Source organism: Poecilia reticulata, chromosome 14 (genome assembly GCF_904066995.2).
Source record: "Poecilia reticulata chromosome 14, P_reticulata-male-v2, whole genome shotgun sequence".
Lineage (NCBI taxonomy): Eukaryota > Metazoa > Chordata > Actinopteri > Cyprinodontiformes > Poeciliidae > Poecilia > Poecilia reticulata.
In genome coordinates, this window is record NC_088843.1 from 8,227,818 (window position 1) to 8,253,686 (window position 25,869).

At 40.0% G+C, this 25,869-nt stretch overlaps 1 protein-coding gene across 1 annotated transcript; it reads right to left on the reverse strand.

Moving 5' to 3' along the window:
* Positions 1 to 10,783: 10,783 nt before the first annotated feature.
* ltn1 (listerin E3 ubiquitin protein ligase 1) lies at positions 10,784 to 25,137 on the reverse strand. Its single transcript, XM_008427169.3, has 32 exons — positions 24,977 to 25,137; positions 24,580 to 24,786; positions 24,304 to 24,402; positions 23,658 to 23,888; positions 23,042 to 23,094; positions 22,742 to 22,922; positions 22,432 to 22,605; positions 20,846 to 21,036; positions 20,606 to 20,753; positions 20,263 to 20,520; positions 19,862 to 20,173; positions 19,447 to 19,656; positions 19,314 to 19,355; positions 19,036 to 19,225; positions 18,706 to 18,945; positions 18,466 to 18,619; positions 18,224 to 18,374; positions 17,293 to 17,503; positions 17,050 to 17,206; positions 16,845 to 16,958; positions 16,617 to 16,744; positions 16,401 to 16,536; positions 16,059 to 16,203; positions 15,261 to 15,474; positions 14,772 to 15,009; positions 14,542 to 14,619; positions 14,236 to 14,422; positions 13,976 to 14,141; positions 13,339 to 13,559; positions 11,860 to 12,054; positions 11,570 to 11,737; positions 10,784 to 11,482 (listed from the first exon to the last, which is right to left on the reverse strand). The coding sequence occupies exons 1-32, from the start codon at positions 25,016 to 25,018 to the stop codon at positions 11,420 to 11,422; spliced, it is 5,304 nt and encodes a 1,767-aa protein (XP_008425391.2). The 5' UTR covers positions 25,019 to 25,137; the 3' UTR covers positions 10,784 to 11,419.
* Positions 25,138 to 25,869: the final 732 nt, after the last annotated feature.

Genomic DNA, 25,869 nt, shown 5'->3' on the forward strand with positions numbered 1-25,869 from the left:
ATCAAAAGTGTCCTTTCAGGGCCAAGCAGAAAACGAGCTGGTCTGTTGCTCAAATGTCCAAAATTCTCTTTTTAAATTAAATGAACTGCATTCCAAGGTCCCAGACACTGAATAAGACTAAATGTTTTAAGGTCCAATGTGAAGTGCCCACACCCAGTGGTGATATAAAGAGTCATGATGGTGTCAGTGCCTCTGCTGAAAAACTTCGTAGAGGTTTATGGACCTCATTTTCCATTTGGATGAGGTACCTGGCCACATAGCCAAAGTACCAATATGTGTTTTAATGATCATACTGTCATTGTCTTTGATCTGAACTAAACCCTGTGCAGAATTTATCAAGCACTGCCAAAAGGAGGAGAAGAGACAACAGGAATTCTGACAAATATTGAGTCCCTTTACTGGCAGAACATAGGCAGACTTTTCAATAGATCAACATCACCATAATCTGATTTTCTTAGAAATTTAAAATTCAGGTTGTAAGCTGTAATCATCAAAATAACAGAAACAAAATTGAAATGCACCACTTTTTTGTGAAATGTATAAGAGTTTAATTTTTCTTAATGAATTAATGGAATAAATAAATCCACTTTTCTATAATCTAATCTACTGAGATGCACCTGCACTGCATATCAAACACGTATCCCTCACATTAAAGCAAATCTTTACATGTTTTAATCCATCTTTTTAACTTACATTACTGCCAGCCTTGTTTAAAGACATTTTTAAAGTTGCAAGAAATACCCGGATATCACAAAGTCCAGAAGACAGAGCGTCCTGTTTACCTTCATAGGGTTGTACGTGTTTCAGTGTCTGTGCTGTGATCCTTAAATGGGGTGCAGTGTGCTATCACAGCAGGACAGCTGCAGAGGCATGTCGCTGGAGTGTACCACCAAAAAGACTTCATGCTAATTGGACTGTCAGCATGTTCATTACAAGACCAGAGAAAGCCGGACAGAGGGACCGAGATGGGTAAAAATCCGCCCCGTGATGTTTTGGTGGAGCGTGGAACTGTGCTCAAAAACACAGAACATAACAGGGATGACAGGCTTTCTTATCTTCAACATTGCACAGAGAAACAGCACGAGATTACTGGCAGCCAAATAGAGGAGGATAAATCTGAATGACTTCAAATCGATTCCTCAAGTTGCCATTTGTGTGCATGCGTGTGTGTGTGTGCATGTGTGTGTGTGCTTTGAATATCTCAAACTCAATTTTTTTCTTCTTCTCTTGGCAATGTGAAGCCAAACATAATGCATACAAGTCTTTGTGCATTAGCATGAGCAAATACAATGTGTCAATCAAATGTCAGCAGATTTTCTCACAAGAATACAGACATGCACGGATCCCTTTGTGCAACAAAAGTAAGGTTGATGTTATCTGCTGCCAGTCTGAGCTATGTATTACAGGAAGTGATGACCCAAATGTAATCTCATACGCAACGTGTCTTTCTCTAATTTAAAAAAAAAAATAAAAAAAAAAACTTTCTTTGAATAGATTTGTTATAAAACGTTTGATTTGGTGAAACACAATAAAATTAAAGAAATGCTTCAGTTAAATTAATCTGTTTGTAAACAGATATTCAAAGGTTAGCCTCATGAAAGGACAATAATTGAGTTTTAGCAAAACCTTAAAATGTTCACCGATGCTTTAAAATCACATCATTTTTATAATCTCTTTAAAATATAGAGTCTTTGAACATCATAAGTAATGAATGATGTTCATTACTTGTGAACATCATTGAATGATTGTTCACGTTGCAAACTAATGAACTAGAACTGAGGACGTAGTGGGTGAAATGTCAGTTTGTTTCAATTGGAGGTTAATTGTTTGAGTCTTAGCTTTCGGGTGTGTCTTCTCAGCAGGGTGGAGCAGCAAAGGGAGCTCCAGGTGCTGCTAAAAAGAGGGGTAGTGCTCTGAGGAGTTATATTAAGTTAAATGTATTCTTTGATTGACCTCAGATTTGTTTGGTTCTAATGATGCATATGTAAATATTTATTGGCACCATTTATTGTTTAGTGTTAGGTTTGTGAATAGTGTTTGTTTCTTGTTTTGTTTTTTTACAAACTCCTTTACCCGGTATGAGTCTTGGAATTGCCCAAAGTATCTTCTTTGTCTCACTAAGAAAATGGTTGTCGGTTCAAACGTGGCCTGCAGCTTCAAATAAATCCATCTAGACTTCATTCTGTTGCCTCGCCTCCTTTCTAAACGCAGAGCCTCCGCCGGTCCAAGTGACAATGAATATTCAGTTAAAAATGTCATCTTAAAACGAAATACTGCATAAGGTCCCCTTTTATGGCTTTTTATCAAAATGTGGTTAACATTTTACTTAACTGTATCAAAAGATTTATCGAAAGGAAAAGAAAACATGAACTTTTTCTACCTTTTGGTTTGTAGAATTTGAGATTACTGGCTGTGTATTTCCCGCTAGCTATTATTGATCAGCAGGAGCTTCGCTCACCCCGCCAATGGAAAGGTAACAATGTTCTCCACTGACTTACTGAAAGTGGAATCTGTTTCGGGGCAAAGGGCCTCCTTACTCGTGAAGCTTATGCTGAAGGACACGAGACAGTTAATTTGGAGATAGAAGCTTACAGCAACCAGAGGGAATCCACTTTCTAGCTCCCACACTTGAGACTCAAATGGCATTACTAACACTGTAATCTAATCACAGGCCAGTGTGGTAATGGTGTCCTCAGCTCAAGCGTCAGGAAACTCCTGGGCATACAAGCAATTAATTAAGTTAATTGCCTGGTTCACTTAATTGATTACCTTGTTATTTTTGCTAGCCTTGATAAGGCTCTCTTCCACAGTGAGATAATGTAGACATAATGTGAGCATTAGCCTATAGGCAGCGCTGGCTTCAGGTAGCATATCTTTTCTGCTCCTGTCCTGATTCCTGACTCATTTAGTGAAATACCAAAGTGTGCTGGGTATGCAGTACAAGGTAATTGATGCCAAATTACCTTTTCATTGTCATAATGCATAATTAGTTTCATTTATAAGCCATTAACCCAATGTGTCCGGTTCAAGGGAAAATTGATAAAAATGTATGAGGGTCCCGTCACCAAGCAACGCCAAAGTCCCAAAGATAAAGGTTGGGTAAAGAACAACATGGCATACTGCTGAGGTACATCATGCTGCTGATCAGCAAAATAACAACAAGAAATGTGGGTAGAAACTTTGACCTACAGTGTTGGACAGAAGTTTACATACCATTATCATCAGCATAAATATCATTGATTTTTGGCTTCTTAAATTCAGACAGGCAGTCAGAAATGTATGTGTCACAATTACAAATTTATTTAACGAAATAGAAACCGCATGCATAGATCTGTTTTAAATCTGGCTGGATATTTGAACACTCTTCTCATCAGCAAACGGTGCAGTTCACTTAACCTGCTTGTGGTTCTAACTTTTAAATATGGATTGAACTATCTGACCACCATGACAAAGTAGTAGTTAGGTGAATTGTTGCTCCAGAGTTATGAAACAAGTACCAAATTCTTGTTTTGACATATCCTTGAAGTTGGGTCTTTTATTTTCATTATCGTCTAAAGCACAACTAGTCAGAACCTAAGAGAAACAAAAGTCCCAAATTATTATGACGTCGCTGCCATATGAAGAGTGATTATAAACTTTTATCTGGCACCGCAGATCAGTAAAGTCAGACGCATTTCTCAGTGGAATGAATCAGCATCAGATTTGCCCTCAGACAGCTGCCATTTTAACTCGACTGTAGGGTAGGGCAGCCAGTTTTTCTCTCTGCTCCCGTTGCCCTCTCTCCCATCGCCTCCTCTTTCTTTGTTCCCCGTCTGAAACGACCCAATCACGCTCTTCTCCACACTTGCTCACTCTTCTCCGTTCTTTTCTCCATCTCACACTGTTCCTCCTTCCTCTCCTTCTGCCATATTTCTCAGTGCTTATGAAGGATGACTATTCCTTCTCGCCTCAGTGTGTTACCTCCCTGGCCTCAATCTTTCCTGACTACTATGACCTTGTTAGAACTTGATAATAAATGATAACGAATGAATATAAACGTCTGCAAGAGGAGCTGTATGTGTTCTTTTACTACCTTCGGTTTTACCCTTGAAGACAGCTTTGCCCTTGAAGATGAATGCGCATAGGCACTTCATCACCAGTAAAAGATTATTAAGAACTGAGCTGCTGGAGGTAAAATATCCGTCATTCTGTTCGGTTTTTACTGAACAGGAGATTCTTTCAGAAAATTCCTGAGCAGAAAACTTCTTCCTAAAGTTCCAATAAGGCTTGCTGAAAAATAAGCATCACCCACTTCACAGGCACACCTTGACTTATTTTTTTTTACACATCTTATAAAAGCCAATTACCATTCTCCATCATGCTCCATGGCACCATTAAATGAGCTCATTAAAAACCTTTAGGATTACAAATCAAAGTAATTGCCAATTAGGATTTACCTAATTGTTAAAATCTTCCAGGATCTGATGCTTTCTCGCTACGTTTGTGGCGCTGTGTGGAGCCATAGTTCTCCGTATACTTGTTTATCGGTGGCACCATTGTGATGATTGATGTGCACAAGCGGAACCAGCCGGGACCGCATTTTGATTTACTCCACCCAGTAAATACTACCGCTGAGGCAGAAAGGAAAAGGGAGTGCAGTAACTGAAAGAGCTAAACTCGTGTCTTTATCTCTAAATTGTGCAGGCATGGTATTTCCCCTCAGTTTCTTACTTGAGCCTTGTGACTTTCTATAAAAGCGATAAAAAAAAATCATATTTATGGGTTGAAAGAATAATTAGACTGCTTTACAATGACTCGTTAAATCTGGATGGGCTTGGCAATGTAAAATGCAAAAACAGCTACCTGCCTTACCAATATGGCAGTGCTTAAAAGTTTATTTTCCATGTTCGCCATCTTATTTTTCCAGGAGTAAGGAGGCTGGCTTCAGATCCTAATTTTTCTTTGTGAACTAAACTAAATCCATGAGAATAAAATGATTGTCCCTTACCCAACAAGTCTGTGCAATTTTCTTGCGTATATCAAAATTCTGTTCCCCTTCTATCATGTATACTAATATTACCGATCCAACTGTATTTCTGAAAGCACTGGATTTTATGTAGGGGTATCAGAGTTGAGGGAGGTTTGGTACACCATGCTTTTTTTCAAATATTATTTTTGCCAAACGACTTGAAAAAAAAGTGTCATTTTCCCATTTCTCTTCAGTTCCTCTCTTACACAGTCCTACGTATGTCAGAAAAAGATTTTTTTTTTTTAAATTACTTGTCTCAACCTTGTGAAGCAGTTCACCATCTCACTGGTCTTAGCAGATGACATACAATAATTATTCAAGCCCTTACCTCTATTTATTATTCTGTATTCATATCCATGCTTGTTCAAAGCACAGTTTGATCTCACCGTCAACCTCCATTATAGAAATGTTGACCCTTGCCCCCCCCTCCAGCCCCATGTAATCCGGTTTTGAGCCTCAGATGTGCAGTTGAAGTCATGTAGGCTGCTCCAAAGTCAATGCTTAAATCAAGAGGTTGGCTTGCTCTTTCCACAAATCCCCCTCTTTGAAGACATAAGAAAGAATCAGAAAGATCTTCTTAATGTTTTCCTTAATTCCATTGGGAGGCTCTAATTATCTGAGCAAAAGCTTATAAGCCAGTGCAAGCTGTCAATTAAGCGTAGCTGTGGCTCAGCTGACCAACGCAGCTCCCATATGATCTGGAAAAGTTTGGGTTTTATTCCACACTTTGATTATAAGGAATGTTAGTACACCTTGTGCATTGTACATCACAAACCTCGTTACTTTGCTGCATGATACGTCTAAGTGCCCCAGGGATCAGCTATGTAAACAAAGGCCTCAGTGAAACACTGGCCATTTAAATAGCCCTGTAAATCAAATTTGGCCACAGGGAGTCAGGAGCCAATTTTCTTAGCCTCTATCACAATTTATGGAGCTTTTGGAACAATATATGGACATGCCGATGGGTTTCTCTAAATTAACTGAAAGGGGCATGATGGAGAACTGCCCTCAGTGGAACATTGTGGGTTAATTCCTTCCTTCCCAATGAGTTGTAAAGGGTGAATTTATCAAGAACCGACAGCAAAGGTTTCCCAGTGCGAACTGCCTGTCTGCCTCACGTGGACGAGTTATCTCATACAGCCTGAAATATTCATTAAGTTTTTCTCATGCATTTGTCCGTGTTGCATCTGAAATTGTCTTTTCCTACTTAGATCTCCTTCACACTTCCTTTCATACTGTTGTTTCCGCTTCCACGTTTGGAAGTTGTGCTCAATAGAGCTATGTGCAGAAGGTTTTCTGGTAGGCAAAAAATAAATAAAAACACAGGCAGTTTTATTTGTTGGCAGGCTTGTGCTTATGGTGCTTGAATGTGAACTGTGGGCACTGCCTCTGAATGCCTGAGAATCCTCTTGTGAAGGAGTCGGTTACGTTTTGGCTGAAAATGAGCGTGTGAAATGCTTAGCCACTTTGCAGGCATTTTGACTGATAAAACATATTTATAAAAATAGACTTTTAAAATTTGTTTTAAAAGTCAAACAAACAGAATATTCAGAAAAGCCTAGTGAGAGTACTTCTAAATCAAACAGGACAGAATTAGTCTTTTTTTGTGATTTACTCACATGCTGTATTAAGATTAGTTTATTATAAATGTATTTACATCAACTTTTCATATTGTGTTAAGCTACTATAAAGTTTTATGTATTTTACTGGGATTTTATGTCCTAGAAGAAGTACAAAATTATGAGTTGGAAGGAAAATAATGCTGTGTGTGCTGGAAAACTAACACTGGACTTCACCTGAAGACATTGTGCACATGGTGAAACAAGGTAGTGATGGTATGATGCGTAACTTCAGCACTGGCAGGAAATTGGTCAGAGTTGATTGGAAGACAGATGGCAGATTGCTCATGTTAATGAATTATGGATTACACATTAAACTGCCTGGAGATATATATATATATATATATATATATATATATATATATATATATATGGTATATATATATATATATATATATATATATATATATATATAGACTTTTTTACCGTCATGTTCATTCAGTCTATTTTATAAATACCTGAGAAATACAAAAGCAAATTATTAACACGTATATAATTCTGCCCATTAGCCATCCCGTACTTTAACTACTGCGTTGAAAACAGAGTTTAATATTTTAAACTGTTTAAGAGGTACAAAGACGTAAATGTGAAAAACAAAATTAAACAATATGAACATTTTTGCATTGCACTGTAAAACAGCGCACAACTCCAAACCACATGGCTGGTTTCTTTTCATTTTTTTTTTTAGTTCAGTTGCTTTCTGAAAACCGTTCATTGTAGTTCTGAATACCAGCCAGTTTTTGGAAAACAGCACACTCAGTCACCTGATCTTTGGTGTCCTCCACTGCAGCTGCAACATGGCAGCGGTAATAGAAAACTATAAAAGGCTTGTACGTGATGACAGACTAATACCAGCTGATTTAAACTGTGGCAGACCCAGCAGACTTATCGCTTCGTAATGGCTGAGACAAATGCAGGTGTAGAAGCCAATAGCCTGAGGTCAATAATCTTTGTTTATTGCCTTCATTACGGGAAAACTGCAAATGTTAATAAAATCGATCCCTTTGCATGAGTAAAATAGCCCAGAATGCAAAGCTCCCTGCTTTGTTTTAGGATTGAATTATCTTGATAGATTTGCAGGGCAACAATCAAATTCAGATATTGATTATGCGCTGTGCGGGATTTCAAACATTATTTTATTTTTTTTTTTTTTTTTGCTGCATGATGGAGAACATGAGAGGGAGGCACAGAGTAGGAGACCAGCTGCAAAGAGGGAAGCGGAATGACTGTGTGGGATTCAATTCAACGGAACTAATATTAGCAGTTATACTGTTGGGCAAATGTGCTTGTATGGCTCAAAACACACACGCACGCACACATGCACACACACAGTAATTCGAATCCTCTTTCTAGAGATGAGTGGCAGCATGAAATGTTGAGGAGAGGCGTGACCAGGATGCGACTAGCCTCCTACCCTTGCTTTGAATGCTAAAAGGCTCACAAATGGGTTTAGAGGAGTTAAATGAGAACTAACCTGGTCTGGATAATTATCAGGCAACTAAGTTTGCACAAACTGGGCTGTGCAGCCACAGAGGCCAGTGGTCAGAGTGGCTACAGCCAGGATGACTGCTAATTAGCCTGGTGTACTACAGCAGGGTCCCGTGAGTGGCTTAAAATCAAACAGGGGAGGGAACACTTTCACAGCTACAGTGCCTTCTAAGTGTATTCTTTTTGAATTTTATTTAATAGGCCAGCACAATTTCCAGTGCACAGTTGTGAAGTGGATGAAAAAGATACAAACTTTTTAAAGTTTTTTAGGAATAAAAATCAGAAAAATGCAGCATGGTTTTGTATTAGCATCCTCTCAATCAATATTTTTGTAGGAACGCCACACATCCACTGCCTACATCTGCCTATCTTTGCAAGGTTGTGGGTGCTTATCTGCAGTGTTGATTTGGCCAAGAGACAGGGGGCACCCATACCTAAGAAAACATCTAATAGCAAGACAGGCATGAGAGACGGCCAGAGCACCTCGAGAAAACCCACTTATGAATGGAAACAAAAACGTGCAAATTCTGCAACTTAATATTGCTTAAAGTCTTAGAATGACTGCTGGACTTCATCGCAGCATCAGTCATCGGGTAAAAAGGCTGGAAACCATCTGAAGAATAAGACCAAACATACACACAACCTACAGGGGAATTTGATCACAAATTACCCTCACATGCATATTTTAGACTCATGGAGGAACTGGAAGTGTCCACAGAAGATCCACATATGAACGTGGGAAACATGGAAACTCCTCCTGTACCAGCCAGGCTTTGGAGCGGCCAACTTCTAACTGTGTGAGGCAAGCAACAGCATCAACTACTGGAGCCGCCTTTCAGCCGGCTCTCCAATGAACTAATGAACTTCAGACACAAAGAAAACAACATTTAATTTCTAGCATGTCAAAGCTGCAGGATTTTCAAGGAACTTTTTCTGTTAAATTCTTTTGATGAAATGTCCTTTTAATCCACATCTTTATGTACTTACTAAAAAAGTAAAAGTCACAAAAAACAAGCAAACAAAAAGTAAATAAATAATAAATTTGTAATCTTTGAGGGTTCCACTCCCAAAAGCCCAAAAACGATGCCTTTCCTGGCAGCGTAATATGGCCATTGTTGCAGGTAAGTAGTTCTCCTGCAGGCTTCCAGACTTTGTGCGGTAACACTGCCACCTTCTGGTGAGAATTGATTAAGCCTATGCAAAGAATTGGCTTTACACGGGACTGTACTGCATGTAGTTCATAACATTTGCACCAATGCTTAATCAAGCAGATAATGAGCAATAAAACTTGAGGCTATTGATGTGAGTGTTTCTGTCAAAACTCATGAGACAGAGGGAGCCTTCAGTATAAATATTTATGCCTGCCAAACAGATCAATGGCAATTAAAAAGGTCAAGGGCAGATGATGATGAATGTCCGTTGTATGTATTGATAAAATTTGACCACAATAATGAATTACAAATGACACACTTACACACAGGCTTCAGGCAGCAGAGAAAATCAAAGGGATTAATTCATTGATCATGCTTAATCTGTCATAATTAATTCCATAGGAACAACGGTGATGAGAGCAAGTCTCCATTAAGCAGATAAATTATTCAGCAGGAGGACGTGGTGGACCCAAGACAAATGAGCTTGTGGGACCGGTGCAGCAGCCACGGACTAAAGCTAATTACAACCCTTTCTTGGAAACAAGCACAGTTTTTTTTTTTTTTTTTTTTGATACGCTTATTTGGAAACGTTGCAACAGGAGGTTTAGGCTGGAAGAGGGAAAAGCTTCACCTTGATTTCAGCCAATTTGACTTTATTTTGTCCGTCATGAACAGTCTCAAGCTGTTCATGTCATACATGTTAAATTTACTGAGCACATCTCTCTATGTGAAAGTTTATCAATTAGGGATTTCACTTTTATTTTTTTGGTTCGGATATACTCGTTTTCAACAAATAAAAACCAAAACCAGTGAGTAAATGTGATTTGCAGCTTTTGGAGCCACATTTCTGAATCTAAACTGTTCTCCTTTCTATAACGCAAAGAAGATGCTTTGGATTTTGCTTGTAAACGTTGCTTAGATTTTTTTTATTAAGCCTGCAATAAATTAGAACATCAGTAAAAACTTTATATATTTCAGTTCAAAAGCTATAGATTATCTGCCTAGCTTGTGATATATTTCAGGCATTTATTTCTATGAGCGAAAACCAACAACAAATATTTTTAACACTGAAAGGCATGTTCATGTACCATATATATGGATTCAACACTTTCTCAGATCGCCTTTTGCATAAATGATTGCATCACTGTGACATGGAGGCAGACAGTGCAGACTTCCTGTAGCTTTAATAGCAGCCTTCAGCAAACCTGATCTCTCATCTTCCTCTTGAAAAACATCCCTTAGATTGTCAATGGGGGGTTTGGGTTGCAGGCCAATCCAGCCCAGTCAAATCATAATGATTAAATCAGGCAGTGTGGGCAGGTAAAAAGTCCTGCTGGAAAATGAAAACAGTTTCTTTATGAAAGCTCTTCAGCAGAGGGAAGCATGAAATGTTCCAATATCTCTAAGGCTTCTGTAAAAAAAAAAAAAAGAAAAGCAATTGAGAGAAAAACAGTTTTATGTCAAAAATTGGTGGAGACGATCCAATATATTGAGACATATGAGGACGTTTTATCCAATATAATTCAGGATGTTTTATTCAAATTACTTTTCAACATGTACAGTTGGATGTAGGCACAGGGTAAGACACACAAGCCCCAACAATTGTGTGCATTTAGATATTTTATCCTGTTTCCTGCTTCTGACAGATAAAATGTCCCTAATCAGATAGTCGTTTTGCACTCCTAAATATTAGGAAATTTTTCATCAAAAACTGACTTGGATCTACCATTGCATCAACCAGCTTTTCACACGTCGAGCTCTTTTTCATATTTCAAAACTCATTTTACTTCCTGTGATAAATCAAATCAGTTTAATCACAATGTTTTCTGCATGTATGTGGGGGACTCAAAGAACAAACCGCTGCATAACGGGAAAGATAAAAACGATCACAAGAGGGTATTGGTCTTTCACATAAGCAATACAGGGAAAGCACTGCTATATACACACAGTTTGGACATTAACCCACATGTCCGAGTACGGACATACGGGAGGTTCAAATGTGAATAGCTCTAGATTTTTCATAATTTCTCCAGATTGTTTTTAATTACTCGAGTAATCCAACAAATTATACAGCATTTTGGAAACATTTTGTATTCGAGCGTCCAGTCGACCAGTCAGAGTCGTCTTCTTTCATCCAAAGCAGACACAGAGGACTAAAAGAAGGTTTCTCTGCAGAGCGGGCAGGTGGACTTGTTGCTGGAAGTGAACCATTTGTACTATGGAAGAAGAGAAAAAGGCAATATCAATGCAGGCTGCCACTGGTTACTTAAAGCACATTCATACTTCAATATCACATGTCTCACCAGACAAGCAGAATGGAACTTCTTCTTGCAGGTACGACAAGCTTTCTTTGGCAGGGAGTAGTTGGAGCCGTGAATAACAGAGAAACAGATCATGCAGTCCTCGATGCCCTCGAAGCGCTTATCGACGTTGTTCTTCCACAGAGCCAGGCCCTCCATTATGCTGCCATTCTAACCGTACAAACAATGTTGTTGTTTTTTGCCCTACTAATCCCAGCAAATAAAAATACTCGGCACTTTAAAAACACCTGAGTCTTAAGTGCCTTAAAAGAGTGTATTGATTGTTTTTCCACCTGATGTGTGAGGTAGGTGCTGAGCTGCAGCATCCAGTTCCTCCACTGCTGCACGGCGACGCCCACACGTCTCCCACTCTCCACAGTGATGGAGCCCAGAGGGTAGTTCTGCGGCAGCTGAATCACCAACTCGATGTAGATATCATCCACGGAGTACGTGGCAATCACCTCTCGCGCTGCTGAGCGGGCTTTAACCTGAGGAGACGTGATTAAAAAATATATTTATATGTAGTCTTAATACCATAGGGGGGTCTTCCAGTCAGATAATGAAGCAGCGGATATACAATTAAACACCCAGATCACACTTAATGGACTGACACAAATGAGAGTTCAATAAATTTAACATTATAATGTTGCACCTTCATTAAAGTGCAATGATGCACGACAAAATTTGGTTAATGATTCAACATCACACCTACTGGCAATCAAAAGATGGAAATATTTAACAAGTTTCTTCTAAAAAAAACAAAAAAAAAAACATTTAGTTTAGAGTGAAAAAGAACCAAGAAATGAAAGGTGATGGGAATCAGTTATTTTTATTTTGACTAGTGTAGCCATAACGAAGCACTGGGATGCTGGACGCCTTTTGTACAGCATGTCAGCTGCTCATTTAAGTTGCAGAAGAGGACAAGAGACAAAGAAAGGATCACAGAAAGGCTGAAAAAGCCAGTAAATAACGTTAAAATCCTGTTAAACATGTCAACTCTATAATGGTTGTTTTTTTTTTATGGATCACTCACATTCTGCATGAATAATTATTAAAGTTTATGGCAGGCTTTTCATAGAGAGACTAGGAAGTCTAGACGACAAGTCTGGATGAAAATATTCTCAATGCTGTTCTTCATGTTTTTTTGCCCTTAGCAAACTGCATTGTCTAAAATATGTATCAGCAGAGTGTAACTTATAAAATGAGCAATTACACCATGTAACGTTTTCAAAGGTCCGTAGCAAAAAACACTTTTAAAAAGTGACAATTTTAAACTAAACCTAATTTTGGTTTGATGTTCATACATCATGTAGAGATAGTGATCTGATAGTTACCCATTTTTTAACTCAGCATTTTGTTTCCTCCTCTACCTTGAAAAGTAAACTTCAAACTTATGATCAATATGTTTTTGACGCAGTTTATGAAATGTTAAACCAAAATCAAGCAAAAGGGGTTTTAATCTTCCCTAAGACTTTCACATAAAAAAATGCAAAAGCCTGCACCAGAAACTACAAACAATATTCTATATCAAGAGAACACAGCTGACAAATCAAGAAATCTATTCCTGTTAAACATGTATATATAGAAACAGCTTAAACATACCGCTTTCCATTATGACATGAGTGTTTAGCTTACATCTAAACTTGACATTTTAAAACGACTTAAGTCTAGAAAATTACCGTTTCACAGCAGGAACAAATTAAGAGTTTAACAAATGCTTTCTGAAGGCTGTCTTGTTCGGTGTGCAGAGCGCATTTAGCCCGCCAACTTACAGTCATGCTGTCAAACATCTGAGTGCTGTCGTGGACCGAGGAGATCTCCTGGGCCGACAGAACAGGACTGACATATTTACTGGTGAACTTCTCCACGGCAGAGCTCACTCTCTTCTCCTGGCTGTTCCACCACAGACGCACCATGGCAGGCAGGTCCTGCACTGTGCTGTAGTACACACTGCAGGCCAGGTGGGGGAGCTCCCACTCGACGCCAACATTCTCTGTAGTCAATTCACAGCACAGAAAAAATGGAAGAACTCTGCTTTTTTTTATTTTTTATTTACAGACTCGACCGTTAACGTATATGATTGGGCTGAACACACCTGCATGCCACATGTTAAAAATGTTTAGACGTTAAAACTTTGAAAAACGTGGATTTTTCCTTCCACTTAACTATCCTTTACTTTGTATTGCTCTATCACATAAAATCCCAATAAATACATTGAAAGTTGTTGTAACTTGGTGTGAAAAGTGGTGCAAACACATTTGCACAGCATCAGATCTTATTTAATTTGATTTACATATAGTTACACTTAGCAGGATTTTCTGAATTTATGGATGTAGTTTGTTAAAATCTGCAAACATTCAAAGGATAGGAATAGCTTTGCAAGATACTAAAAGTTTCAAAGTGACTTACTGTCAACTGTGAGAAGCAGATTCTCTGTGAAGAAAGTTTTACTCTCCTTTGTCTCTGTCCCCTGGCCCGGGCAAGTCGGGTTCTCAGGCATCAGTTTGAAGAGATGGAGCAGCAGCTTGTTAAGAGAGCAGCTTCTCTTCAGATACTGAGCATAATGGGCACGCAGCTACATAAAAGAAAAAAGTGTGACAGTACATCAAAATCAGCTTCTTTAGTCTTTATAAACCCACTTTTGCAGCAGAAATTAGACAGAGACTCACATGGGAGGGGGAGGATTTGAAAAAAGTAAGGAGTAGTTTCCATGCAAGAAGGTAAGCCAGTATGCAGGAGTATTCCACGCTGAGAGGCTGGACCACTGCAAACTCTCCCACCTGAAGCGCCGCCAGGATGCTGTCACACAACTCTTCACAGGTCGACAGAACGGCCATGAGCGCAGCTGGAGGAGATCTGAGATCAAACACACCACAACTTGACAAATATATACATTTGTTTAAATTTTTTTTTCATTTCTTTCTTTTCAATTATGCATTGTGATGAGGCAACAGAATTTCTCCACTTTCACTTACAGACATGGCTCATCTCTGTCGTCATCAGACTTGTTGTTATCGCCTTCGCCATCACACTCAGGCAGCTGTGGCATCACCCTGCATCCACAAAAAGAAGCTTTTTTTTTAACATTGTGTGCAAAACATCAGCTAACCTGACAGTCAGAACAGAGCACAACAGATCAGACTTACTTCAAGTGTTTTTCTGACAGAATCAAGCAATTCTCACAACAAGAAAGAAAAACTCTTACTTCTCCAGCATGTGGTGAACAGTTATCTGCAAAGGCCTGGCTTTGAACAGCAGCAGGGGACACAGAGTGTTCAGCAGGGTCTGCAGAGGCTCTGGCAGGTTGGTCTTTTGGTCTGCTATAAATCGTGGCGTCAAGGAGTTTTGGTTTAGTTGCTGGACTGGAATGTAAGTCAGAGCCAAACCAAGCGACTGGAGAACAGCCATGGGGAACACGGGGTCATCCGGTTCAGGAAAAGCCTCTGATTGAACCAGAAATAATAAGTGAATAAAGATGTTAAGATTAGGACTGGTACTTATCATATTATTTACAATGTGAGGAAACAGCCTATCCGGATAGAAATCTTATTTAAGAGAAATTTACTCTTATCCATTTCAAATACGTCACATGTAACATTCAAATGTTCATGGAAAATTAAGCGCACCGAGTAGTACCTGAATTATTTTCCAAATACAGTACAATTACTTGCCAACATAAAAGCAACACACGTACCAGTGATTCTCACTGGCAGGGGCAACAGGAGGTTGTAGATTCCCTCTATGAAGAAATCTTTCCATTCGCCAGCCAGCTCTGACGGCAGCTTCTCCAGGACGCCAGAGGACGGCGATGCGAAGAACCGGCTCAGCGTCACGATCAACGCAGAGTTCTCGCACACAAACAGCTGTGCCCAAGGGCTCCACAGACAGCTCACATTCTCACTGGCAGTCTGGGTTTGGATAAAGTTAAAAACTGAGTTATGTTAGCAGCTCAGCCCAGAGAACCTGATGACAGGAGAAGTGTTATTCATGAGCTCCACAAATCTGGTCTACAAGAGATAGAGCATTTGTTAAAGGGAAGACACAAACCATTCATGGAGAAGAAGGTAGTTTAGTCAGATTACAGTAAAATTTAGCTCTTTACTAAAGTATGTAAGACAACTAACAGCCCACAGTGACGCGTGGTGGTGGCAGCATCAGGCTGTGGGCTTGCTTTTATTCAATAAGGACGAGAAAGTTGGTCAGAACTGATGGGAAACTGGAAGGAGTTTAAAACTGAGCAATACTGGGAAGAATCTGTTTGTGGAGCAGAGTAGATGTAAATACATCAAGAAAGTTGGGTTTACAAAGTACAAATTCAGGGGCAGTCAACGGAAATCCACACAAGCCTTTTTCAGTTCCTGTTTTTCTCTGATTCACAATTTTGCACTGCTTTGTATCGGTTTATTATTGAAGTAAAATACATAGAAATGTGTGGTTGTGATGCGATAGAATGTGGAGTGAATAGTTTTGTGAGGCAGAATCTTTGTCTCACCTCCAACCAGGCCAACATGGAGCAGAGCAGAAAGTCCCACTGGTTTCCCCCAAGAACGGCTGGACAGTGAGTCACCAGCCAAGACAAGAATCGAATCATCTCCACGTTAAGGTTCAGCTGCTCAGATGTCGCTTCGGACAAGTCACTGAAATACACAGATGTGGCTAATTTAACATCAGGGGAAGAACTGATCTGTAACAACGTCAGTCGACACATCAGCGTTTTCTATGGTCCTGAAAGCATAAAGTGTCTAATCTACACATTAATTTTGTTTTTTAAAGACATGCTGCAAATCTTGCACATAACAGCAATATCTGCTAGTGTAAAAATTGCTTCAGTTACCAACTAAAGAGAAACCAGTCCTCCCTGCTGTTCCTCCATTCCATCAGAGTGGCAAGGACAGCCTGAATGACCTCCTCTTCTACCGGCGTGTTGGCGTTCAGGCAGCACAGCAGCACTGCCAGACTGCCATAAACATCTGCAACACACAGCCAACAATTACTACTTGCATATATAAATCTATAAGACAGATTCCTGTACAGTGCTATGGTGTCTCACTTTCATCCTCTTGCCAGTTGATTATTCCAGCAGTAGCCAAAGCAATCAGAGTTTCTCTGTCTTCTTTAGCCATAAGTGGGCAGAGCACCTGCAGCGTGCTCAGTTTGCTCAGATTCACTGGGAAAAGACTGGTTAGATAAACTTATTTAGTATAAAACAAAACAAGAGCTACAATTTCACAGCTAAGAATGTTCATGAAAATCAAATACTTTCTTATAAATTACTGACCTGTCTGCACTACCATAAAGTCTTTTTAGAGCTCCCCTGCAAGTGGCTGCCAGGTCGTTGGTGCGGATGTAGTTTTCTAGAGTCAGAGACCACAGACCTCCATCTGTCACGGACCTTATGGTCAGAAAAGGAGAAGAATTTAATCAGAGGATAATATTTAAAATTACTTCTAGAAAAATGAAAGAAAGCCTGAGGTGAATCTGACCTTGAGTAGAGGGTCTCTAGCAGAGATTTCATTGGGACTTTGCTGTGGAGTCCATCTGATAGTCCCCATTCAGCCAGCAGGTTGGGATAAGCAGATGCTACTGGGGGCCGGAAATCGAGCTCCTTACACCACTGCAGCGCATACAACACTTCTGAAACTGTTGAATAGGAACAAACTTATGAAAGCATCAAAAACTGGTAGAAGAAAACGACTTTGTTCTTAACAGAGAGTCCTGTGTTCTACCTGTGCCTGTAAGGTTTGGGAGGAATGAAGAATGTGGCGCCTCCTTTTGGTCAGAAGCTAGAACTGCAGCAGTCTGGGCCACAATTCCCAAGACGGCACAGACACAGAGGTGAGCAGGCAGCCTGTTTGAGTCTCTGAACTTCCACATGTCCTTAGAGGGTTTTTCACAAACTCCTCTGTGACGGTTGGACAGCAAAGGAGATTTGACCCACTGAAGACAACAGGTGAAAAAAAAAAAATGGAGGTACTACATGAATGTTAAATGTTTTCTTTCGGCAGTGCCTTGCAAAGTATTCCTACCCCTCAAATGTTTGTTATTTTGTCACTCTAAGAGGACAAACGTCAATTCATTTTATGGGAATATTATCCAAGACCAGGAAAAATTAGTAAATAAATTTGAAATGGATGAAAAATTACAGTTTCCAACATTTTTACTAAATTCTAAATATGGTGAAATGCATATGTATCAAAACCCTTTTAATCCTATTGGCCTAAAATAAATCTAGTGCAACCAATCATCTTTAGAGGTAACATTACCTATAACACCTTGGTGTAATTTAATCTCGGTGTGAATGCAACTGTTCTTTGAACTGATCAGTCTGTTTAACATTACTCAACAACAGATTAAGTAACGCAGATTGTCTGGAAGAGGGTTAAGGCTTCAGTTGGGCTATAAAATGAAAACATCTGATAGAAAATTGTTCAATTTATCATCTCAAAATGGAAAGAGTAAATCACAAAGATTCCTAAATCGGTCACATAAAATTTCAATAAAATACAATGAAAAGTGAAATTTCTTGCTGTAATGTAGCAGTATGTGAAAAAGTTCATGAGTAGGATTATTTTTGCAAGGCCTCGGTAAAACATTCCCTTTGTAATCACTATACAGATGTTCTTGAATTTTTCCATAGTCAGGTGTGGACTTGCTGACCTGAGGAGACAGGGCGTGTCGGATTCTGGTCCACTCCGTCTGGCTCGGTGTCAGAAGAGCAAAGAATTGGCTGAGGACGACGGGTGCTTCGTCGCCAACGGAGACGACTGTTTCCACTAAGCTTTGGACAGCTCCGACTAAAACCTGCAAGCTAAAACAAAAAAAAATAATAATAATAATAATAATTGAAGATAACACAACAGACCAATTGAAAAAAGTAAGATGCATGTACAAAGATTTACCTTTTAATATCGAGACTGATGGTCAGAAGCTGCTTCATGACCCAGACGGCTGCACTGTGCAGGAAGCCGCCTTGGCGAACCTCGCTTTCACAGTGTTGCACCAGTGTCCTGACTCCAGCTACGCACACTTTCTTCAGCTTATCCAACAGCGATTCTGAAAAGTAATGGCAACATGAATTTGCTCTTTCTTTCTCTCGCAGCTTAATTAGACATTTTTGTGCAATGTGTGTGTGGACCCACCAGACAGCCGAGTGTGTCTTTGATCTTGCGCAGTCAGCTGGAAGACGGTCAGCAGGAGCTCCTCAGCAGAGAGGAGCAGCAGGCAATCCTGGACGGAGCAGAAGAAAGAGGAAGCCACGTCGCAGATGAAGGAGATGAGCGGCTCCATGTTGCCCGCGTCCGACAGACTCTTGGTCTCGGACAGAGTAGTGTGGAGCTTCTCCAGCATTTTCTCCATGTACACCTCCCCAATTAAAGACTCTAAACACATCAAAATGTAAGACAGATTATTGTTTTGTCAAGCACAGAGAAACTCTTTGCAGTATTTCTGCGCAATTTCTCTGGAGTTACCATTGTTGTTGTTCTGAGAGAGAACGAGGCTGATAAGCGTCCAGCTGCTGTTGCTTGCGGGGGTTTTGGGAGCAGACGAGTTGTGCTCCATCCTGCAGAGCTCTTCAGTCAGTCCCAGGAGCTGCTCGCCCAGAACCGAACCTTTCAGCCAGTCCCTGCAGCTTGCCCGAGTCTTGGGATCTTTACATGCCTTTACAAGTTAGAAAACAGAGTCAAGAAGTCTCTCCTAAACAAAAACCACAAACTGGTGTTGAGTCTGATGAAATTTGAACATTTACTCTCTGAATAATTTGCAGGATGATTCTCCACTCTAAACCCATCTAGAAAGAAGAGAAACGGACCATTAAAAACAAGGGGGGGGAAAAAAGGTAAAACTTCAGTTGGATGTCAAACAAACGAGGATGAGGTTACCGTGGTGATGTGATTAAGAATGTGTGTGGTCTCCTCCTGGCTGCAGCAGGACAGCGAGCTGAAAACCATCTCCACCAGGTGCTCGGTATCGCTGCGGCCCACCTCCGCCAGCCACACGACCACACGCCTCAGCAGAAACTGAACTGATGGATTTTTCTCCTCCGTCCATTTATCATCTCCAGGTTTAATTTCGTCAAATTCAAGTAACGTCTGAAATAAGTACAAATGTAAGATAAAATGTATCCTAGTGTGAAGGTAAATACGCCACTTTAGGAGTTCTGGTTTGAACGTATTTACAGACAAAGAGCTGCACAGTCTATAACATTCGAAATGTCATTGTGATATAAATGATTTTGATTAACCAGATTTTGCAGCAGAGAAATCATTGTCAAATGAAAATAGATCTTTGACTTACACTGAAAATCCTGGGCGTGTGGAAAGACTGCAGGAGAAGGGACAGAAAAACAAGATGTTTCTCTGAGTTTTTCTCATTCACATGCACGAGGCACAGCTGAGCCAGCTGGCACACGGCGTCTTCAAAATGCTGAGTCTGTAGGGACCCAAACGCCTTCTCCTGCACAGGCTCCGACACAGCCTGCGCAAACTTTTCGACTCCCTCTCCCTGAATGACTGATTTCTCTTCCTCTTCTGTCTTCGTGAGACACATCCTGACAGATTTCTTCTTCTGGGTTTGTTTTTTCCTTATTCTCTCAGGATTACGCATGACCTGGAGAGATTCGAGAGGGAAAACAACTAGCTCTTATTTCAAATATGTTTTACTTGATACATTTCGCTAAAGCACAAAAGTAAACTCACCTGCAGCAAAGTGGCTACGCCTTCCAAAGCCTGAAGATCAACGTCCTCGTCGTCGACAAAACGCACGCACAGGAGACAGAGTTCCTCCCAGAAGTCAGCTAGCAGTCTCTTGAAGACGTCCTTGTTGTTATTTTCCTCGCGTTCACCGTGTAATCCCGCCCTCTTCTCCCAGGAAATGAGCATTTCGGTGATCAGCAGGAAAAGAGGCCCATTTTGAAGGGAAGAATTTCTAATAGCCTTTTCTATCAAAGGTAGGAGCTGCAGAAATAGAGCAAAACACTGTTAAGAAACATCTGAGAGTCAGGAAATGTTGGGAAAATTTGGCATGACAGCATGATCACACCTGCTGGGAAATGAGCATGCTCCTTATTTTCTCCTGAGGCTGCTCGTCCCCGGCGTTCTGCATCATGCTGTACCTCAAGCACTCAACGAAAGACGTCACTATGACTGCGCTCTCCGACGGGCTCGTCACTGCACGCTCGCTGGACAGGCTGACCGACACAAAACACGCAGAAATGCAGGAATAGCGTTTGGAAAATGCACATCGGATAACTCTTCACGTATAAAAACACAAACAAGTTACCCTTGCAGGAATGCGGTGTAAAAAGTGGTGTAGAAGTCCAAGTCAGGATGGGTGATTTGCTGCGGCAGTTTACTGAGGAGAGGCATGAGATTCGGATGCAGCCCTTTAGCCATGCCTTTACCTCCTTCTTTCAACAGAGCCCAGAGTTTAGGAAGAAAACCTTTCTTGGCATTTACATGTGTCCAACAATCCTGAAACATTTAACAGAAGATTAAGAAATCACACAGAAGAAATTGTAGATTTGAAAGAAAATGGAAAATGAGACGCATTGCGTGAAAAGCTAAATTTATCCAGAATTGAGTTGCGTTGAGAACCGCTTCAAGAAAAACTATTTGTTTTCTGTATTCATCAGGTTCTCACCTTATTGAGGAGGAATTCTGACTCGCTTTTTTCTAATTGTTTTTTTTTACACGACTCTCTTCAAGATTCCAGTCTTGATCTTGATTTTGTTTTATTTCCCCAACCTCCTCTGTTGTTTGGAACAGAAAGATCTGATGTCTTCAGGACTGTTTGATGACCCAGTTTGGGTCAAGCTTTAGCCATCTCAAAATTCCCACTAGAATATTTTGCAAGAAGATTTCATAGTGGTCTCAATAGCCTCTTTCACCACAGTGTTGTTGTACAGACAGAAACACAAGACCCTCTTTATGCTCCTTCTGGCTGTTCAGAAATCAGCATATTAAGCCAAATATGTCCTGCATAGGAAGCATCTATCAAACATCTCCAAGTCTTTTGGGGGAAAAAACATTCGACATGTTTTTGTGCCTCAAAAGAATTTTTACTCATTATCTTGGAATTTTTAACAGTCAATACTAGAGAAGTTCAGTCCCTATGGTTTCACTATTAAAACCATCTCTGCACAATTTAGTGTGATCCGTTAAATACATTTTAATGGCGAGACAGACCTGAAGTATTTAGTGAAAGGAGCTAATGCCTGCAACAGGCCCATGTCTGGGATTTTTGAGGCTGCATAACAAACCCAAATCATCACACCTACACCCCACATGCGTAACAGCCAGTATGAGCTGTCAAAAGCTCTACTTGTCTACACTGAAGTCCAGTAGTTCCTTCAACTGCAGCTTTGCAAATTGAGTCATGCTGCCATTTTATTTGAAGACTAAAGAGATATTCTTCTGGCTTCCAAACAAGTCAAAAGCTGAGTCAGTTTTTTCTAGTAGTATTGTCCTGAAATGTAGCATGTAACATACCAACTCAGTCCTGTAAACATCGAGGTGCAGTTTTTGGGTTTATTGCACATGGCAAGTGCTAATGGCAAGTACTAAAAAGTTTAGCAATACGCAAGTGATTTTCACTCAGAAATATCTCTGCTTTGTTTCCTGGTATCAAAACAGGGAATAATATCTTTTCACCTGATCTACCAATAAACATCTAGAATTATCTTTGATTTACCTACTGACTTCACAATTTTAGACAACATATAAACATATATTAGATGCTACTCTGCTCCAACAGAACTGATTCAGCTAGTCAGGAGCATCGCAGCAGAGGAACCCCTACAACATGCAGGACAGTGGGCTCTGAGGAAGCAGGGTTGGGACCCTCTGGAACAGGTCGTTCAAACTTACAGGAATAGTGGACACAACATGAAGAACTGCCTCCCACACGTGAGGAAGCACAACAGGGTCTGTGTCATCAATACTGAGGAGAACAGCAGGGCAGAGTCGTGCCGCTTCGCTCTGAACCAGATCTGGTGTGAATTCACACAGAGCACACAGCATCTCAAAAAAGGCTCCTCTGACCTGTGGAGCAACACACGGGGTTACTGCAACTCAGTAATGACTGACAGGGAGTTGCTGTAGTAACAAGGGCCAACGAAGCAAATGTTTCTTGTTCGAATCTTCTCGCTTTGAATGTAAATGTCGTTTAAATGCACACCTGTGGCGTCTTGTGCTTGCTGTATTTCCAGAACTTCCCAGAGTTAACCAGTGGAGCTAATCTTTGCTGCAGTGCGGCCCTGTCATCCTGAAGCAGTAAGGAAAGTAGCCTCTTCACCCCCAACAGCGAGCTGGTCAACATGCGAACATATTTGGTTTCTCTTTCCTCTTCTGTCACACTTCTGTTGAACAAGAGAAACCTGTGCCTCAGTAAATCTTTCTCTCAAAAATGTATCATTAGTGCACACACACAGAAAAGGAATAGACAGAAGCTAAGATTAAGTAAAGGTTTTTAACATACTGTGAATCACTGAGAGTGTCTGCGGTTTCCTTTAATAGAACATCTTGAAGCACCTGCAACACAGTCATAACATTATATGTGTCTTAGGACCTTTAGAAATGTCTTGTCACATCACAACCACAAACTTCAGCATTTTTATTTTGATTTTATGAGGGACCAATGCAAAGTAATGCATTTTTGTAAAGAACATTTTTTACAAATAAATATATGGATGACATGCATTTGTATTCAGCTAATTTTCCTGTCATAGCTTTCAAAAATAAAGTCCATGAAAGCAACTGCCTTCCGTAATGATTAATTAGTAAACTGAGACCACCTGTGTGAAATATAATCAGTGTAAATACTGATGGATGCAGGCAAATACAGGAAAATCATGTTGACTCAGTCATGTGTTAGAATGGTGTAGTCAAAGTTCAGCTCTAAATAAAATTCTGTGACAAGAAAATATCTTTAAACTCTGTTATGCACATAAAACCGAAACAAAATACACTGATGTTTGCAGTTGCAAAATGATATGAAAACTTTTAAGAGTAGGGATATTTCTGCAATGTACCACTTCTGCGTATTTTAGCACAAGAATCCACATTTCTGCAGAAAAGCCAACATGTCCACTCACAGTAAGGATCTCGTCCTTGCAGAAGCTGAGAGCTTCAGGTTGTTTAGCAGGTGAGAACGCAGCCTGGAAGGCCTGGCAGGCAGCAGAGGCTGCGGGTGTGTAAGTGTCGCACTGCGATAGAATCCAGTGGCCCATCAAACTCTTCAGAAAGGGGGCCAGGCTGCGACGCACTTTTAGCACCAGCTGTTCAAAAGCTTGCTGAGTGGCCTCCCTGATACGGCGGTCATGGTCCTGACACATAAAATGAGAAACAAAGAAACACTTTAATGCATGATTGGAAAATGAATTATTTCAACTATTAAAAAAAATTTGAGACCAAGACCAACTGAGGGTCAAGGGTGTAAGAAAATGGATGATGGATGGATGGACCAATATCTATTTTATTAAGGATTAAAATGAGAATAAAATGTGCTGTTACACTATTAGTTACATTTATGCATCACATCATGTCTCACATGCATCACAGTACACACTTAATTGCTGTGCGTATAAATCAAAGATATAGTTATTTTGTTTTAAAGCTTAATGAATAGAAAAACAAATGGCCAACTTTCATCACTGGCAGATCGGTTTATCAAATTACATCATGTAAAGTGACTATGCTTAATGGATAACTGTGTGAATGTCAGGTGAATTAACAACTTACCACTGATATCTTGCAGTAAATTCTTGGCCAGTATGGCAGAACTCCCTTCACCTCTTCTGCATCCCGTTCCTGACACATGGCCCCAAAGTCCTGCACTGCCTGGGAAGAACAAGCTTATTAAACACACTCAACGATACGAGCTCGAAGGTGATGTTTTTACTCCTAATTTTTTACAAAGAAAACAACATATTTCGCTTACAAGTTTACAAGAGCATCAAATATGCATATGCCTGATTCTACAGATTAACATTCAGAACAGATCCAGATCAAGCTCACTTTCAGTCTGGTGACAACATCCCTCTTTGAGAGTTTCCTCAGCACTAGGCGGAAATCAGCATCCACCAGGTTGTCTATTTCCTCCGCTCCGTGGACAGCGGGGACATAACTCAGCTCAGAAGTAACCGTGGTGTCGAAGCCCACGAAGCCCGGGATGGCACCCCCTTCCCGGGCCAGAACCTCCGCAGCTCGGCCGCTGCTGGACGGCTAATAACAGGAAACAATACGTGATTTCACACAGCAACGGAGGTAATAAAAATACGCCTGATGGTCAGTTTATGGTCATCAAACAGTTTAAACATGCGTCGTTTTAGCTGAAACCACGAAGTTTATATTAGCTCGTGTTAGCTCGATTTGTACCGTCAACGCTGTTTCACAGATATTGGTGGTGGCTTACCCGAACATTTCCTTTTGTTCGTTGTTTGTTCTTTCCCCCCATGATGATCTTCCTACATTTGAACTCTATAACTTAAGACAAATGTGTTCTTACTAGCCATCACATAGGGACCTCAACTCGGAAGTGACCAAAACCATCTCAGTCCTACGTCACTATAGACCTTAACATATTTAAAGCAACAAGTTGAGAAAATAGTCCCTCTCCTCGCTTTCTGTATGAAACAGAATATGTTCAAATGATTAATGATAACCTGGCATGTTGTAAATATTGAATGCCGCACCGAAATAATTAACATAATAGAATTTTGTTGAGTTGTTTGATTTTTATTTCTTAAAAATGTAAATTCCGATGTTCCCGAACGCAGCAAACGAAACAAAATCACGTGACTGCTGATTTCCTTTCAATTTTTTTCAAAATAAAGCAACATCCGGAAAAGTAATTGAGAAAAAGAGCTCAAAGATGACAAGTCAAAGATTTGCAAAAGAGCCCTGTGATGAAGTTCTATCAAACTAACAATTAGAAGTAATGATAAAACTGGCACCAGTTTCACAGGTAGCAAGTGTTCTGACCTAAATAATTATACAAATTAGAATTATCACACGTAGTCAACTTATTTTCTGGGTTACTTCTGAGTCAATACAATTTTTAATACAACTAAATTATAACCAAAAAGCATTTTTCAAAATTATACTGAACTGTACTTATTACATCACACTGCAGTCCAATTTCTGTATAATTGAAATCTACTGAATATTTTAACCTAACAATTAATGTAAAACCACACACTGGTGTAAAAACAAAATTATGTAAACACTGTTTATAATCTACACACACATAATCAGTACAATTAAAAAAAAAACAAGTCCTGAATTTGGATTAAGAATCATTTTAAT